General features: G+C 41.6%; 1 protein-coding gene across 4 annotated transcripts in view; it reads right to left on the bottom strand.

The window, feature by feature from the left end:
* tspan4a (tetraspanin 4a) overlaps positions 1-18,924 on the bottom strand; it is a 185,536-nt gene that overhangs the window by 128,206 nt on the left and 38,406 nt on the right. Inside the window, exons 1-2 of one of the 4 annotated variants that reach the window (XM_085275358.1) lie at positions 8,317-8,400; positions 6,295-6,374 (exon numbers count right to left, since the gene is read on the bottom strand). In XM_085275358.1, the coding sequence (XP_085131484.1) occupies positions 6,295-6,357 (63 nt within the window). In that variant the 5' untranslated portion in view covers positions 6,358-6,374; positions 8,317-8,400. Of the gene's footprint in view, positions 1-6,294; positions 8,090-8,316; positions 8,401-18,924 lie in introns of those variants that run through there. The other 3 variants (XM_085275342.1, XM_085275350.1, XM_085275333.1) reach the window with 3 other exon arrangements.

The following is an 18,924-nucleotide window of genomic DNA, read 5'->3' as shown; positions in this document are numbered from 1 at the left end:
AAAACAAGAGTAACTGACTGTAGCCCTGAGTAAGTGAAGAGTCACTGGATTCCAATTTCAAATGGGATGTGATAGCAACTGTTGGCTTCATTTGCACTAAAGTATGTGACATATACTAGGTAAGCACACATACACACACACAGATCTTGTGTTTTCTTTTTATGCAGTGCTTAGAAAAAGACTTGTTTCCATGACAGTCTGGAAGCTGATGCACCTTTTAATGGCATGAAAGCATGTAATGAGAATTCATCCTAATGGCTTTGTTACACATTTCTGCTCTGTGAGAAAGAACTAAGAGACTAAAAGATAAAAAGTTGTAATAATACATAGTAATAACAGTTATAACATTACAGGCTAAATTACTCATATCTCTGTATGTGGAATGAAGAGCATAATTAGGACCTAATTTGTGTTTTTCACCCTCATTTTCTATTCTCTTTCTATTACCAGAGCAACGTCTGAGCTGACAGATCTGCAAGAGGATGCTGTCTCATGTAAACAGAGGTGATAAAACTCTCAAATACAGACTCTAAGTCAGTTGCTTGGGGAAATAAAATCCGAGAAAAACTAAGAAAAAACAAAAACAGGAGACTTTTGAGTTTAAATAAAACAGAACAAACTGAGAAATTGGGGAAACTTACCTTCAAAGATCAGTAAGTTACAAAAAAAGCATGAATAAAAATTTGGCCTGAGAGTGACACATGAGCTACAATAGTGCAGTTTGATGTATGTGCCCCGCTGTCCTCCTGTTTCAAAGCTCTACCAGCCTACTGAGCGGGATGCCACTTATCCCACCAATAGTTACTGTTATCATCTGTACCTCTTACAACCATGCTCACCTCCTTCATCTGTGACAGACCAGCAGGTCTGGCCTCTATCATTACAGCTATTCTCACAAACCCATTTCAGATTTGTCTTCTTGACCTCTTCCAATTCCCTTTTGGAACAATTTGGTTTTTGATACCAACATAGGCGCAAAATCCTGACGGCTCTGCTTGTTCTGCCATGACTCTATTGTCTGAGCGTAAGCACAGCCACGGTCACTTAAAAAAGTGAGTGTGTCCCACTTCAGTGCAAACCAAAGAAAAACAGGAAAGAATAGCATGTCTCAGCAACAGAAAAATATGTTATCTGCAACTGAGCATGAATGCCCGCTGATCGACACCATCATCAAACAGACACAATCTTTTACATGTTTGAGCAGCCACGTCAGAGCAAGTTTTCATTTCACGTCTCTCTCTCTCACCCATTTTAACAGCCACAGTAACAAAAAGCACCCGGGCCTCTTCCAGCACAGGTTGGTTCTCCTCCACCTCCCGCTGCTCTCGGACCTGCACAGATGATTGTCAGTTTCTGCCCACCACAAGGGAGCCGTGTGATAACAAGCTGAGAATAAAACAGAGCAAAGAGGTCTGCCTTCAATCTTTGGCAGTGTTGTATTCATTTGACCTGAAAATATTCCTCTGAGAAACTGTGCTGGGTTACACACCACAAGGCCTGCTCTTCAGCTTTTTTAACAATCCTGATTTCAGTAAGCAAGGCCAGACACCAGCAGAGGCGGTCTGACAATATTTTGTCATATTTTGGGACAAAAAAAAAAATGTTTTCGGTACCAAAAAAAACCCAACAGTCAAGACGTCCAGTCTGCAGGAAAGGTTTGAAAAGTTTCTCCTGATTTTTTTTTGTATTTGGAAACACAGAGAACTGTCACTTAAATGTCTACAGTCGCTGCTCTTTAAGGACAAAGCTAACATCCAGAGAAACATTTTCACCTTGCAATTCACTCAGGTCACTTTAATACAACAAAAAATCACCTTGGAAAAGGTGATTTTTCTCAATGAAGCCACTTTCGTTCCTAATTAAAATCAAATATGTTGCAACAAGGGGTCACCGCTTCTTTGACTGGGTAGATTTCTATGCCAGATGCCTCTCCTGACACAACCAGGACGGGATTTGTGTCTGTTTCTTTGTATCTTTCGCTGGCAAGGTGAATGTGTAAACCACTAAACTATGGAAACACTGGAAAAGGAAAAGTGCCAACTGAGAGCACTTCTTTTCTCAAAATAACCCTTCTTAGCTTGTAACCTCCCTGAAGGTCATCACAAACACATTCCAAGATAATTTAAATAGAGTTTATAAAAAGAAACACTGTACTCTCACACAAGACAGTGTGACTTCTCACAGTATGCATGCTGTGGGTTTTTTTTTATTCATCTCCACCTGTCAGAGAAAAGTGGTTTAAATTTAACTCTCGTTGTGTTAATTAATGTTAAAACTTTTTCTGTTTATATGAATCAAAAAGGATATCATCACATGAAACTTTTTGTTTAGCCTCTTTCCCAGTCATCAGTGAGTGATCTGTCTCTGTCTTATTATATGCTAAGACATCATATTTTAATTATTTAACTTCACTAACATGCTCATCAGTAATGCTCCAGTACCACGTTAAACAGTCGTGGGCACAGTGGAGTATGTCCGTAGGTAAGGAAGAAACTGATTGGTGCTGTGCTGAATTGTTAGATGAATGTTTAGTTGGCATTCTTCAAATACAGAATAAACCCCTAACATTATATATAAGGTATTGTGAGCTGTTACAGATGATATGTTTTGTCATAGTCCTCATCTTTCATCAGTGTGTTTTCCTCACTCTATATTCTCATTTTACCTTTGACGCACTGGAATTTACCGTTTCGCTCCAACCTCATTTCAAGGAAAGTGGGGTAATTAAATGGAAACTTTATCGCCCGCCACCTTTTATGGAGAATTATAAAAATGTATTTTAAAATGAGAGAAGTGCTCTTCACATGGTTCCTGTCGTTCTCTGTAATACTTTAATTGTTTTTAAATGGAAGACTATTATTTTCTCTGCTAATTGAAGAAAATTCATACCTGAGTAGCTCGATGTAGAAGTATATTAGTGGTGCACTGAGATGCAATGTAGAAAACTTGTTATTGTTGACAGCAAGCAGCTTAATATGCCTCAAAGTTGCATTTTATTATGAAAAAACCCTCTGATGCCCACATTAGGAACAAGTGCCAGTTTAGTAAGAGAAGACGTATTTTGTAAGGAAGGATATCGAGGTGGATGGACGGGTTGACAAAAAAAAACAAAAAAAAACACATTTTACTGAAAAAAACCTTTAATACTCAAATTTTGACTTCACTGGAGAACTTTTGTTCATAAATCTAATCAAGCTGTTTATACCTAATTCGAAATGGTAAATGGACTGGCATCTATGTAGTGCATTTTTACTACAAGGCTCATTCACCCACTGACACACAGAACCCTTTACTATACCTAAGCTCACTCACATAGATGCATCAGAGGGTTCGGTATCTTGGAGCCAGCGATTTAACCACCAACCTCTGCCTCCTGACTTAAGTCTAACCAAACCTTTAACATCATTTAGGGACAAATAACCTGTTTCATTATTTCCTTGGAGGAAAACACAATTATGGAATAAGAAAAAAATGTTAAAGTCTGCATTTTTTTTTTTTTTTTTTTGCTGATAGGGTTCAAAACAATGACAAAAGCTGTAGTTTGTCGATGTTGTGAAGTACCACAGCGTAGGGTCATGGAAGATGTTTTCACTTGATTGTAAGTTAAAAATGTATCTGATGTGACTCTGGCAAATCACGTACACTGACACATTGACAAGGTTTAATTCAAAAAGCTCAAACGTTTCCAAAGAAACAGCAGAAAGTAGTGTTGGCAAATTCAATATTAGTTGCTAGGATCAGATCAGTCAACTGGCACTGGCTGGCATGGGTAAAGGAGATATGGCCCCATTCACTGGCAAATAAAAATGACTGTTAATAACCCCCAAAAAACCCAGATTTGATATTTCTTCAAAACATTTTGGATAATAAAATTACTAAATATAATTTGATTCAAAACACCGGTCTGTTCTATTACGCCTTTAACAACGTGAAATAACTTTGTCAATGGAAACATCAATGCCAACCACTTTGCTGTCAGACTGTGGCAAATAAGCAATAATGCCACCTTAAGAGATGATTTCCTCAGTGGATCAGTTTGTCAAGCACTGTGCAGAAGCCTCAAGTCTTGGTGCATTAAAAACGGTGGGTAGCATATTAACACCGCTATATTAACACGGTGGGTAGCATATAAATATATTAACACCGCTCAGTGAAATACGACCACACCTTTCTTCTCACTGCACAGAGCTGCTATTTATGTCGCTCTATTTGCACACATTAGTCTCATATATTTAAGTTTGTTTCGACACCTGAAGAAACCTATGCACCTATAGGTTAACCTATAACACTTATTTATAGAAGTGTTAATGCCATGAAACTTTGAGACAAATAATTTCCCACCTCCAGTTCACCTGGTAATCTTATAAATATAAATAGTCTACTGTAAGAGAGGGAAAGAGCTATTGAGAGCTTTGTTTTCAGGCAGGATGTAAACTGTCACATTGTTTTTCCTTCTGAAAGTGAAAGTAAAGGGCAAATATATTTTCATCAGGACACTGTTCATACAATCTATGCAAGGGGTGTCAAACATAAGGCCCTGGGGCCAGAATCATTCTGGTGACAACTTCAATTTGGCCCACTGGAGGGCTTTTGGAAAAAGCATGAATATTAACAGTAATTTCCTACATTTTACAGCTTTTTCAACTGGTAAAGACCTCCCCCAAGGCCATTCATGCTACAGCAAAGTGGTTAAGTAATGAATAAACAACTAAATGAGAGAAAAATTATTGTTTGTTTTGTTTTTTTCTCTATCGATGAAAATAGAGCCACTGTGTAAAAATAGAGCACTTTCTGTGAACTAAAAAAAAGCTGTGAGCAATGAGCTAACAGAGCTTGTGCCATGATTTTACACATTAAATTATTACAATTTAAGCCCAAAGACTTGTGCTGCCACATTAATTTACTGCAGCAGCATTTCTTTAACATATCGAAAAACTGAGACATATCATTGAAATTGCATATTTATAAATAAATATATAGTAAAAAGTTCTTTACACCAACCGAAAGGGCCAGTTTCACTTCACTTAAGATTAAAGTGGACTGTATGTGGCCCACATACATTGAGTTTGACATCCACATTACAATGTAAAAAATATTCAAATTTAAGAATCTGAAGTATCCCCTTAAAATTTAAAAATCATCTGCAAAAAGTTTGGGACGAAACAGTCAAAATGTACCATCCTTAGTTTTAAATTGGCAGAGCTCTTCTGTTCTTATCAAATACAACTGGCTTATCAGAAACAGGTTATAGCTACCCTCGGTCAAGTGGTCATTATTTATCCCCAGTGGCAACACACACACAGTCACACATGCACACCGAGTGCTAATAACAAATACCGCGACCCTTCTCTGACAGCCGTTTATAGCTGACTGAAGATGTAGAGGTGAAAAGGTCACTCATTCCTTGAGGGAGATTGCACCTTGGCAGCTAGATTGCATTTCAGTGCCCAAGGCCTCATCTCATTCTGTTACCAATAAGAGCAGACATATGACAAATCAAAGTAATCCCAGAAAGGTAACCACAGAGGCCAAAAACCCCATAAAGCTCTCCAAGAAGTTGCAAGTGAGTGCACAACAGGAGTCTGCGAGGGAAAAAAAAACAACACGAGCTTGAAATCTTTACAGCTGGGGAACATGACAGACTTCACAATGAAAATGCAAGTGATCGGTAACGGGGGCTATCAGAGATGGATCGAGACAGGCAGACACAGCGGAGCTCAACCCTCAACCCACAGCAAAAAGATACGATCAACTGAACTGAGCAGACTGACAGCAGATGCCTTGGTGAACTAAGAAGTGCTGCTGTATGGGGAGGAGGGCGAGGCAGAGGTAGGTGAAGAATTATAACACAATGGTAACTCTGTGATTAACTAGTGTACACATAATGCAAGCTCCAAATGTGTCACAGCTTAACACGGCAAACAATGCAGTGCACACCCACACTCAACGAACTGTATAGGGAGCAGAAAAGGCTCCACTCACCCACACAGTGGGCTTTGTACACATGATCTAAATGCATGATCTGTCTCTTTCTCTCAACTCTGCCCCCTCCTCACTCCTCTAACATCACTGTGGTTACAAAGACATGCATAAGAGAGCTCCTTTGGAAAAAAAAAAAAAAAAACGGGGTAAGAAAAATCTGAGGCGAGGAAGCAAAGTATCACTTTCAGCAAAACAAACAGTCTCCCCTCTTCAAAAGTCATGCACAAGAATACATATATTTATATATATATGTATATATATGTTTACATATATATATAAAAATTTTTTTTTTTTTTAAAAGACAGAACTCACCCAGAAGAGGAGATTGAAGAAGACCATTCCATATCGCAGGGCCATCATGCAACCCTCAGCCATCCTGCAGCGCCGCAGTTCTAGGAGGAATATGAAGGAGAGGTCCAGGTAAAACACCACATACTTCTTGCCCTGGGCATAGCGTCCCTTGGATGTTTGCGGCCCCTTTGTCGTGTGAAAGCCGAACGCAAACGGTGGCCGCTTATACTCGAACTCTCCGCTAAAGCGGTGAAACCCAGAAGTGAACGGCGGCGTGTCGGGTTTGCTGTCCAGAGATGGACTGCGCCGATATGGAGTCTCGTCTGTGCTCGAGCGTCTCATAATGGAAGCTGAATGAGCCTTTAGGAGTCTTTAATAGTCACTCTGTGCACTTCAGGTCTGAACAAAGTCCACAGCGAGGGACAAAGAGGTATTCCACTGAGGGGGGGCTGCGAGATGGATTTCAGTAGTATTTCTAACCTAGCCTCAAAATAATTAAACTCCTGAACTACTGATTTAATTATACCCAGAGTGGGATCACACGTGATCTGATGTAATCTGAGAGAAAACAATATGCTGCCATTCACTTCAACTGACTTGCTATTTTTGAATCTTATATACTATATTCTGCAGGACAGTTTGCATAATCCTGCCACAACATCTGTGTAAATCTGAACATTTAGGACATAATCCCAACATACACGTACACATCTGCACATCCCTATCTCTTTAATCCCTCGCACACAGGTGTGATGCTCCCAGATAAGCTGATCTGCAGTTTCATCTCATAAAGGTTCAATCAGGTAAATGCTTGGAGAGTTTGACCTCTCTAGCGCCTTGGGCTTGCCAAAATGATCCAGAGATGGTCCTACCTGGTCTCATGAGAAATTCCTGAGCAGGTGCTTCCTGGCTGGCAAATAACAGCACCCCTGCTTTGGTTAATCAACTTCTTTTACTCAGAGACAGAGCGCATGTCCGCTGAGAATGAAACACTACTCTCTGGTCTTAGTTGCGTCTGAGTGTTCGGCATGTGACTGGCGATGTGCTTTTGCTGACATGCACGGAGCAAAAAAAAAAAAGAACTAAGATAGAAAAGGAGGCGAGCGGGAAGAATGGTGTTATGGATGTGAGAGGAAGAATGGAAGAAGGCATGAAAGGATGAATGACGCTGATGAGCAGACCATTCTTTGGCTTCTTCAATTTGTATCCCTGTGGAATTCCTGCCTTGCCCAATTTCCTCCTTGCTTCTTTAGTTCCTGCCCTAACTTGAACCTTTTGTCTCTGAAAAGTGTCTAGGGGTTGTTCTGCGTCTCTCCACTCTCATCTAACAAATCACTCTCTTCAACTCCCTCTTATTCTAATCCTGAGCCCCTCTCTGCTCTCCCCCCCTGTGCTGATGGTGGTTAATTAATTTCCAGACTCTCATCAGAGAAGCAAAGTGTGCGGTTGTCCCCTCCTCTCGTCTCCCTCCTCCGCTACAGCGTTTTCTCTCCTCTTCTCTAGGTGGGCAAGGAGATCAAGGTGTCCACCAGGGTCATGGCCAAGCAGCGAGAGAAGAAGCAGCAAGAAGGAGAGACAGGCAGCGAGAAGAGAAAGACAGCTTCCTCAGAGAAGCAAAAGAAAGACTGCAGTGTTTGAGCGGTAGTCCAGCCTCGCTGCCTGAAGCTCCCTCCCTCCCTCTCTTCACAAGCTCCTGTTCTCTTTCTCTCTCTCTGTCCTCCTGCCCCCCCTTTCCCTTTTTCTTTCCTGCCTTCTCTCACAGGCTCCAATGCTCTCTCCTCCACACACACAGTCTCACACACCCCATCCCTCCTCAGAAACTGTCCCCAAAACCTGGCAGCGGGAAAGGCAGGAGCAGTCATTCACATTCTGGCCACACCCTATGAGAGTGCACAACCAATCAGTGCCTCTAAGCTCCATCCTCCCTCGTGCACACGGCAATCATACCCTACCATCTACTAGATAACTCTCTCTCTCTCTCACGCACACACGATGTACGTGCACACAGAGGCGCACACAAAACCTGGCGTGTTGTTAACATACCAGTGCTGAGAAGCTTGCTGCACTTGCACTAGTGCTTCCTCCTCCTCTCCTCTCTGCCTCCCGCCTGGAACTCATTCCACATGCAGAGGTTGTTCTTGCTCACAACCCAGGCTGCTCTCTTCACGCTTCACTTCAGTCATGTTCCTCTCTCCCTCTGTCTCTCTCTGGACCTGAACTTGGGTCATACAATATCTGTGTGCGTAGCCTCGCACTGCACGGATTTTCACACGACAAACAACTCACCTAAAGTGTGTCTCTGTGTGTGCGAAGGCACACACGGCCGCTGACATTCACACAAAATAGCGTAACTGCATGCTCCCCACAACCTGGGAGCCATCTGGGTCACTGGTTTTATGAGTCCACAGAGACATTTCAAAGCTTCAGAGGTACTGACTTTATTCAAGGCTGCATCAACTATTTAATGGATTTTTGTTTTGTCTCCTGTGTGTATTTTGGTCAGAGCGCAGAGGCAGCGGCAGCCTATGCTAGGAGAATGAATTTGGCTTACTGAATGACTGACGTTGTTGAAAAGATTTTTGGGCTACTAGTGTTTTCATCAAAATTTTGTCAGGTGTGAAAGAGTAGGAAAAAATACCCTTTATCCATGAAAAGAAAAACAAGGGCAGACCTTGTTAAGCAACATGAAGTAAAGCCAAAGTGCAAATATCATATCTGAGTTGGCTGCTGTTGTAAAAAAAAAAATATATATATATATATATATATTTTAAGCACAACGTTGCGATTTTAATAACCAGTGCAGCATAAGGAATGACGTTCCAGTCAGTGAAGCTTTAATTACTTGCAGCTGTTGATGTCACAGCAAAGTGTGCCCTCTATCTATACATGCTATCACATGACTGTCACGTGATATTTTACGTTTCCCCTTCCATCTGCTTTCAGCAGGGGTGGCAGGCTCACAATAGTGGTCACATGCTTTCTTTGCTTGGTTTTCATCTTCACCAACAAGATCTACACAAACAATTCTGCTGCAACTCTGATGATCCAACTGCATTTGCATTGCTGTGGAGTTATTCATCATCTAACAGAAGATTTCCTGGATTTGTGAGCAATGGCATTTGCTAAAGCAACAGACTATTCCAAATGCATTAAAATTCACTGAATATAATATATATAATAGTCACACAGAAAGGCAGGACGTGGTCCCAGATGCAGGACTCGGGAGACAAGGGATGAACTCAAAAATCCGAACAGAACTGAAAACTAGGAAACCAAGAGCAGGGAGACACAATCATGAGGGAGTACACGAGAAAGGACAAAGGGACACTCGGACAACATACACTTACAAGATATTGAGATGAGAGAGAACAGGTGAGAACATAGCCGAGAGTTACTAACATGAAGACTCAAGAGGGACTTAAACTGAACAACACTTAGCAAAATAAAACAGGAAGAGTGCAACACAACTGATTGAAGAGACGATTATTTGACACAACAAAATGAGGGAACAAGACAAAAAGACAAACACAGACAAAAGACTGCAGAGGAACAGAATGGGGAAACAAAGGGGGATTAACAGAATGAACCTAAGGATCTACAAAACAGAAGCTCCGAACTGAAAGGATGAAATAACAACACCATGAAGAACTTGTATCAGGCATAAGAAAATAAACAACATATAACAGAAAGATAAATTGCAGGAGAATACAGAACCCTACTCCAAAGATAGACAAAAACACAAAGCTAGAAAGAACCTGGACAATAAAACTAAAAAACATCACAGTGACAGATGGACATTCATGTGTCGTGCTAATGTTGTAACACACGATCCAGTAAAATGTCTGTAGATGAGGTTTTACGGGTTCAACAAGAAACGTATAAATTCATTTCTTTTTTTCCTCCAAATATAAACTACCACATCTCTCTCTCTCTCTCTCTCTCTTTGAGCATATTTATACCATTTATTATATATTTATCAATCACAGCATGTAAGGGGAAAAAATATTTACACAGGATGTGGTTCATCTTACTTTTACGTCAGTTATCCCACTAATTGGTGCAATCTGCTGTCACTTTCATTAAATATACAGACTGAAATGAATCATGCAGCAGGAAACTTCAGCAAGTGCAGCAGTAAAGTGGATTCCACTTTAGGTCTATATTTCCACTTACAAACAGCTTCATCGTAGACTCACTGGGTGCATTGGCACTACAGGGCTCACGGTGACTTTGAACTCCTCACCATGTACGAATGCATGGGGAAACAGAAGCATGGCAAGCAGCATGATGTAATTTAGCTTTATTCAGACTGAAGGTTTGTAGATGGGCCCACATTAAAACGCTTTATGGATCGTTGTAATGTGAAAGCATAATATGAACGGACAGCCTTGCTCAGTCAGATGCACAAAGTGCGCTGCGCTGCACTCCGGTCTCCGTGCAGCCATAAAGGGGTAGGAGTCTGGCTTGCTTTCCCTTGTTTAAAGCTGGAGTATGAGTCTCCTATGAATATCTCCACTAAATGACAAAACAGTCTACAAGGATGACTGCAGTGCGCACAGAGCAGTAATATGAGCATATGAAATGAGAATGGCCTTTCCAGAAGCCTGGCAAATTATTTAGAGCTGTTTGCCTGGTAGAATTTAAGCTTATGCAATCACAAAAAACATTTCACTTCACACTTTTAAGATAATGCAGTTTTTGGACGGTCAAACTTTCACACTTTTTATTCTTACTTTAAAGCAGCCTGTTTATTTTCTTTAAAAATCATTGAGAGTTTACAAAACAGGGCTCAAGTAAATGTGTGAATGAGATGCAAAAATCATAATGTACTTAAAAAACATCAGTAAGGCTAAAATCAAACTGGACACAAAAATTGTCATTATTAAACAGAAACCAACCGCTGGGGTTAAAAAGTAGATCATTGACGTGCCAAAAACTGTTGTTCCTTGAATGGGTACTTGAAGTTGGGTCCCTATAGGCACCCTATGTTTACAGCCTGGTCTCTTCCTCTAATTTTCCTGCTCACGAGGCTGTGATTATTTTTAATAACCTCTCACTTTAACCCTTGTGTGGTGTTCGTATTTTTGTTACTCAGCCAGTGTTCATGGGTCTGGTGGACCCGCTAGAGTTTTGGCTTTCCAAATTAACACTATCAAACAATTTTATGTTAAATTACTCAACAGATGTTTACTTCATCCCAATTACAAGACATATGAACAGCAAACATGGTTAATTTTTTCCCTTTACCTTTGTTAGATCACATTTATGAATTAATGTGCTTCTCGTTTTTCTTTTATATAAAATGTTATAAATAAATCAGTTATAATCAAGTGGAGTGAGTGGAAAGACACAACACATTTACACGTGAAAAAATAATTAATTGTTTAATTTTTCTTTTGAAAAAAACTGAACACGGGTCTCACAGACCCGAACACCATACAAGGGTTAATCAGGGAATGGGTGAGATGTGGGTGCCAACTGGGCTGCTTGCTGTCTGCTAGGATTTACCTGAACTAATTCAACAGTGTTTGTAGCTTTGGTGCCTTTTGTGCCAAAGCACATGCAAAATGGTCTCATGTGTGGTATAGGTCATCCAAAAAGCCCATGGTCCAGTTTTGGTGAGTAAAATTCTATTTAATTTTTATTTACCCGTAATTGACAAGATTTCTGGTATCTGGATTCAACTCCAGGACCTTCTTGCACCACTGTTCCACCCTGGGCCCTGGGAGAGCATGCAAAGTCATCCCAAAAAGGCCCTAAATAGCCTGGCATGGATGTATTCTAAACACATGCTCGCTGGGTTATCTGGTGATTCTAAATTGGCCATAGATGTGAAAGTTAGCATTAGTCCTTTGACTGGTGATCTGATGAATAGATGGATGGATGGATAACATATCCAAGTAATGCTCTCATGCAGTATAGATGCATCTTACAACCAGATCTTGTGAGTGTTTTGATAATGTAGCACCTCTTCCAAATGTAGCCACTTCAGATGATGCCAAGCAATCATGCTAACATGTAAAGCCCCTAAAAAGGGCTTCACAAACTACAGATAAGCGCTCAATGGCTATTTCCATCGTTTATATCCTATTGATGTAGTTTGACTGCTGTAGCTGAAATACAGCTTAAATAACTGAAAACGTGTTTTTTAGGTTAAGTCCTGATAAAAAAATTTTAAAAAAATTAAAAAGTAGCTTTACTGTATGTCTGCACCGCAGATCCTGCAGATTTCTGTTCATGGGTAATGTGCAGGCCTAAATATCACACTATTATTAGTGTTTAATTATCACATACTGAGAATATGCATGGCTCAGGTGCTGTCAGGACATCACTGTCCAAAAACACAGCTGTGAATGTGAGGCATATGAGCTGACTGAAAGCACATTTTCACAACATCATGACACCATGACACCATTGAAGACTCAGGGAAATGAAGATTAATAAGAGCCGCTCCTGTGAGAAATAGCCATGTTTTTACCGAATCAGCTGACTAAGAGGGATTTAAAATTTGCTTTGCTGACAAAGAATTACAGACAATAAGACAAAATATATGCATCAAGATACGTGACTAAAGGGTTTAGTAAAAGCTGAAACCAGCATTGCAGAGTAAAAAAAGCAAATCACAGAACAAATAGAAAATAAATTATTTAGGAGCCTTGTAGTGGAAATGGTAATCGAACATAATAAGAGATACTATTTAAAACAGAATTAATGGGAGAAACAGATTATTATATCTGCTTTTGGTCTTCAGATTTCTTCCAAACATACTGGGGTCTTTTTTGTTTGTTACTTAGAGTTTAAATAATAAATAACACCTAAATATGTAGACGTAATCTGAAGCACAGCAACAACAGCACACAAAACGACTTTCTCTGGATTCAGGGCTGAATCTACAACCTTGAGCGTGTCTAAAATCACCTGAAGGAAAGAACAGCTTGACATTTCTTCTTTCACAGTCAGAAATCTAAATCGGCTGGTTTGTGTTTTGACAAAAAGATAATGCTGAATTCTGTTATCAGTAGAAAGTTTGCGTAACCGCTTGAGGAACATACTAATAGATCCAGCTTTGCCTGCAGTCTCACTGAGATCAAGATTTTTTTTAAAAAAAAATAGGCATAGACAGATAAATAGAATAGAAAAAAAAACATTTAAAAACAATTAGAAAAACTACAAATTTACAAGTACAATGAAAAACACCCCAAAGAAATACAAGCTATGCAAAATACATACAAATAAAATAAAAAGAATCTGAGCTTCAAAAGGCTATGTACATATTTTCACAATTTACAATTTAGAATACTCATTATCTGTTAAATCCAGAATCAAATCTAAAATCCTTCTCATCACATACAAGGTCTTGAATAATCAGGCCCCATCTTATCTTAAAGACATCATAGTATCACATCACACTAATAGAGCACTTCGCTCTCAGACGTCTGGTTTACTTGTGGTACCTGGGATATTTAAAAGCTTTCAGGCCCCTCTTCTGTAGAACCTGCTCCCAGCTCGGATTCAGGAGATAGACAAGGTCTCTACTTTTAAAATTAGACTCAAGACTTTCCTTTTTGACACAACTTAGTTAGGGCTGGACCATGTGGTCCTGAATCCTAGGCTGCAATAGACGTAGGCTGCTGGGGGCTTCCCATGATGCTGAGTGTTTCGCCTTCTCTAAACCCTTTTTACTCACCATGTGTTTATAAACCACTTTGCATTTAATTATAAGTTATTATTAATCCTTGGCTCTATTCCACAGCACGGCTTCCTCCTGTCTTCCTCCTCTAACCACCAGCCAATCTCAGCAACTTCCTGTGAAAAAGGAGTTTTTCCTTCCCACTGTTGCCAAAGTGCTTGCTCATAGGGGGTCCTCTAGTTGTTAGGATTTCTCTCTATTATTGTAGGGTCTTTATCCTACAATATAAAGTGCCTTGAGATGACTTTTGTTGTGATTTGGCAAAATATATTTAAACTGAATTGAATTAAATGTGGAGTAGACCAAGAGTAGCGAGTACGCAGGGGTTTTTAACTGTATAAGTAATTTAGCCTACTTCCCCTATTCCTTCTCTTATTGTAAGGCTCTGAAAGCTGAAACTGAGACTGAACTTCACAAAGCAAAAATCAAATATGTATTTAGAAGCAATCTAACCAAAGCTTATTAGCAATTTTGAAAGGCAGGAATCATTTTAATGTCTACATAACTTTATCTCTCACATTAAAAGGAGCGCAAATAATTTTAACTTTAAAGTACTGCTGAAATTTTGGTGATATATTTATATTTATTCATAAAATATACACTTAGTAGATTTTTATATATATATATATATATATATATATATATATATATATATATATATATATATATATATATATATATATTAATAAAAACACCCAGCACGCCCCTGCGGGCGGTTTATCCTTCAAGCTCGGATCCTCTACCAGAGGCCTGGGAGCTTGAGGGTCCTGCGCAGTATCTTAGCTGTTCCCAGGACTGCGCTCTTCTGGACAGAGATCTCCGATGTTGTTCCCGGGATCTGCTGGAGCCACTCGCCTATCTTGGGAGTCACCGCACCTAGTGCTCCGATTACCACAGGGACCACCGTTACCTTCACCCTCCACATCCTCTCGAGCTCTTCTCTGAGCCCTTGGTATTTCTCCAGCTTCTCGTGTTCCTTCTTCCTGATATTGCTGTCATTCGGAACCGCTACATCGATCACTACGGCCGTCTTCTTCTGTTTATCTACCACCACTATGTCCGGTTGGTTAGCCACCACCATTTTGTCCGTCTGTATCTGGAAGTCCCACAGGATCTTAGCTCGGTCATTCTCCACCACCCTTGGGGGCATCTCCCATTTTGACCTCGGGACTTCCAGGTTATACTCGGCACAGATGTTCCTGTACACTATGCCGGCCACTTGGTTATGGCGTTCCATGTATGCCTTGCCTGCTAGCATCTTGCACCCTGCTGTTATGTGCTGGATTGTCTCTGGGGCATCTTTACACAGCCTGCACCTGGGGTCTTGCCTGGTGTGATAGACCCCAGCCTCTATGGATCTTGTGCTCAGAGCTTGTTCTTGTGCTGCCATGATTAGTGCCTCTGTGCTGTCTTTCAGTCCAGCTTTGTCCAGCCACTGGTAGGATTTCTGGATATCAGCCACCTCCTCTATCTGCCGGTGGTACATACCGTGCAGGGCTCTGTCCTTTCATGATGGTTCCTCGTCTCCCTCCTCTTTCTTGGGTTTCTGCTGCCTGAGGTATTCACTGAGCACTCGGTCAGTTGGGGCCATCTTCCCAATGTATTCTTGGATGTTCCTTGTCTCATCCTGGACTGTGGTGCTGACACTCACCAGTCCCCGGCCCCCTTCCTTCCGCTTAGCGTACAGCCTCAGGGTGCTGGACTTGGGGTGAAACCCTCCATGCATGGTAAGGAGCTTTCTTGTCTTTATGTCAGTGGCTTCTATCTCCTCCTTTGGCCAGCCTATTACCCCAGCAGGGTACCTGATCACGGGCAGGGCGTACGTGTTGATGGCCCGGATCTTGTTCTTACCATTCAGCTGACTCCTCAGGACTTGCCTGACCCTCTGCAGGTACTTGGTGGTTGCAGCTTTTCTAGCGGCCTCTTCATGGTTCCCATTCGCCTGCGGGATCCCCAAGTACTTGTAACTGTCCTCTATGTCTGCAATGTTGCCTTCTGGTAGTTCAATCCCCTCAGTTCTGACTACCTTCCCTCTCTTTGTTACCATCCGACTACACTTCTCCAGTCCGAACGACATTCCAATGTCATTGCTGTATAGCCTGGTAGTGTGGATCAGTGAATCGATGTCTCGTTCACTCTTGGCATACAGCTTGATGTCATCCATGTACAGGAGGTGGCTGACAACTGCTCCGTTCCGTAGTCGGTATCCGTAGCCAGTCTTGTTAATGATCTCACTGAGGGGGTTCAGGCCTATGCAGAACAGCAGTGGGGACAGAGCATCTCCTTGGTAGATCCCGCACTTGATGGTGACTTGTGCTATGGGCTTGGAGTTGGCCTCTAGTGTTGTACGCCACATCCCCATTGAGTTCCTGATGAAGGCTCTTAGGGTCCCATTGATCTTGTACAATTCTAGGCATTCCAGTATCCAGCTGTGGGGCATTGAGTCATAGGCCTTCTTGTAATCAATCCAGGCAGTGCACAGGTTGGTCAGTCTGGTCTTGCAGTCTCGGCTGATTGTTCTGTCTACCAGTAGCTGGTGTTTTGCGCCTCTGGTATTCTTGCCAATTCCTTTCTGTGTCCCGCTCATGTATTGACCCATGTGCCTATTAGATATATATATATATATATATTAGATATATATATATATACCGCAGACATGAGCGAGACAGATAAATATGAAGGCATGCCGGCTCGGACGTCGCCCGGATCAACAAGGTCCGCGTCAGGTGTAGGGATGGGTATTGATAAGATTTTAACGATTCCGATTCCATTTTCGATTCTGTTTAACGATTCGATTCTTTATCGATTCTCTTATCGATTCTTTTTTTTTTTTTAAAAAAAGGAGAACACTAAGGTCGATTAGCTCAGAGCTTTGTTTTATATCTTCTCTTTGAACAAGATAGAAATTTAGGAGTAACATGGCCTTACAAACCCAACAGTGAGATCTTGAGAGATCCAGCCTACGGCTCTTCAATGGGGTGTCACAGGGTCCCCAGGAAAAAAAAATTGTAAATGTAAAATAATAAAATAAATATTCTTGTGAGACATATCACATATTGACGGGGTCGGGTTATGTTAAAAAGTATAAATTGTTATACTTTGTTCATTGGTTCAAAGGTACCCCACACTTCTTTTTTTGTTTGCTTGTTTGTTCTGGTGTATTTTTCATTTGAACTGTTACTCTGCCAGAGTACTCATATTTACAAGATGGCATTGAACGCCCCATTGGTGTATCAGGAAAACTATTTTGTACGTATGTTCCTTGAAGGGGATTGAAGTCGTTCTTTTTTCCACCGCAGCGAAGGGCTAGGAGTAGGAGAGGAGCTGCTGTATGTTTTTGTTATCGAATCGATCTGATTGTGAAATAAAGCATATGCAGTGAGAAAGCAACTCCAGGAGTCATCCCTGCCTTAAAGCTGCAACATTCTTCTGTAGCAATAACAAAGTATAACATAAATTGTTCTGTGGCAATTACACAAGAATATCCAGTAATGTCCCTGCCCACAATTAAACACATTCACTTACCAAAAATCAGGGGCATCTGCTGTGGCAAATGGGTGCAAGCCTTTGACCACAAACTTAGACACTGCTCGGTGACATTCGTCTATCCTGGCCTGAAAGGAGACGCTACCGGTAGACTGCAGCGAGAACTACCAGCGAGCGCCAGCCAGACTCTGTCTGTCTCTCTCATCATGGTCACCTACATGTACAGTAATGGCAGGTCTTGTAATAAGGCAGATTGTGCTAACATAATATGCACTGTTAGTTGATTATTTACCTGCCGCATTAACGGGAGAGGACGTGCAAACGTTAGCGCTGCTGCTGGGTTGAGAGTCACGAGTCCGGAGCGGAATTAAAAACGCGTGTCATCGCGTGTTTTGTGAGCAAATGCTTTTGCATATTCGTAGTGTTTCCTCCCTTAAATGAAATATCTACTTTGCAAGTTGCCCTGTTGTCATCGGTTCTCATAAAGTATAATCAAACTTTTGAGCGTTTGAGCCGCTTAGGCGCCGTGTTTCCTGCCAGGTAAATGACGCTCCGCAACGTGGTGACGTCATTCGGGGCGACTGGAATCGATAAGGGAATCGTTTTCAAAAATGGCAAACGATTCCAAGGAATTGAAACAGTGGGAACCGGTTCTCAACAAGAACCGGTTTTCGATACCCATCCCTAGTCAGGTGTTGAGGAACCAGGGCACCCTGACGAAAAGTGGGCTACTGGAACAAGAAGGCATCGGTGGGCAAGAGACGAAAACAGGGCGTTGTTGGAATGCTACTAAGTGACCCCGGCGGAAGGGGCTACATGAATAGGATGAGGGACCTATGGATTCTTCGATACCCAACATCCACAATGACGGCGAAACAACTAGTAGCTCAGTGTTCCAACATTCGAAAGAAGGGACTGCTCTCACAGCTAGAGATTGACGAGGTACAACACAAATGCTACGGCAAGGAGGAGTCAGGACGCCAGGTCAGGGGGGCGATATCATCACCCCCACCCGAGATTGGGTACATAGCCCCAAGTGCGATAGGAGAAGGATCGTTGAGTGCGAGAGGAACTGACCTGAAAAATAGGGTCATGGCCAAGCTTGAAACCTGGATCCCCCGTAGCCGGTTACCAAGATTACGTGAAGTACCCTCAGAAGGTCTGCTAGATGATGTTAATGCAGCACTACGGACAATACCTACAACCACGATTACCGACACTAACAAGCTGATCTACAATACGGCAACAGTGATCAGTGAGATGCTTGGCTACAAGTTGAACAGCGACAAGGGGCAGTACCCTCCATGGGGAAGGAGGCTAGAGGGCAAGATCAAAGTAGCACGGAGGGAGGTTAGCCAACTAACGGAGTTGCAGAAAGGTGCGACAAATAAGGTGCCTAAGAAATACAGCAAGCTGTCCATACCTGAGGCCTTGGAAACTGCCAAGCAAAGACTCACAGCCTTGGCCAGCCGCTT

Source organism: Mchenga conophoros, linkage group LG1 (genome assembly GCF_057382185.1).
Source record: "Mchenga conophoros isolate Kocher_MC1m ecotype Shallow Benthic linkage group LG1, M_conophoros_male_GT1.1, whole genome shotgun sequence".
Taxonomy (NCBI): domain Eukaryota; kingdom Metazoa; phylum Chordata; class Actinopteri; order Cichliformes; family Cichlidae; genus Mchenga; species Mchenga conophoros.
This window is presented reverse-complemented; position numbering and strand designations above follow the sequence as displayed.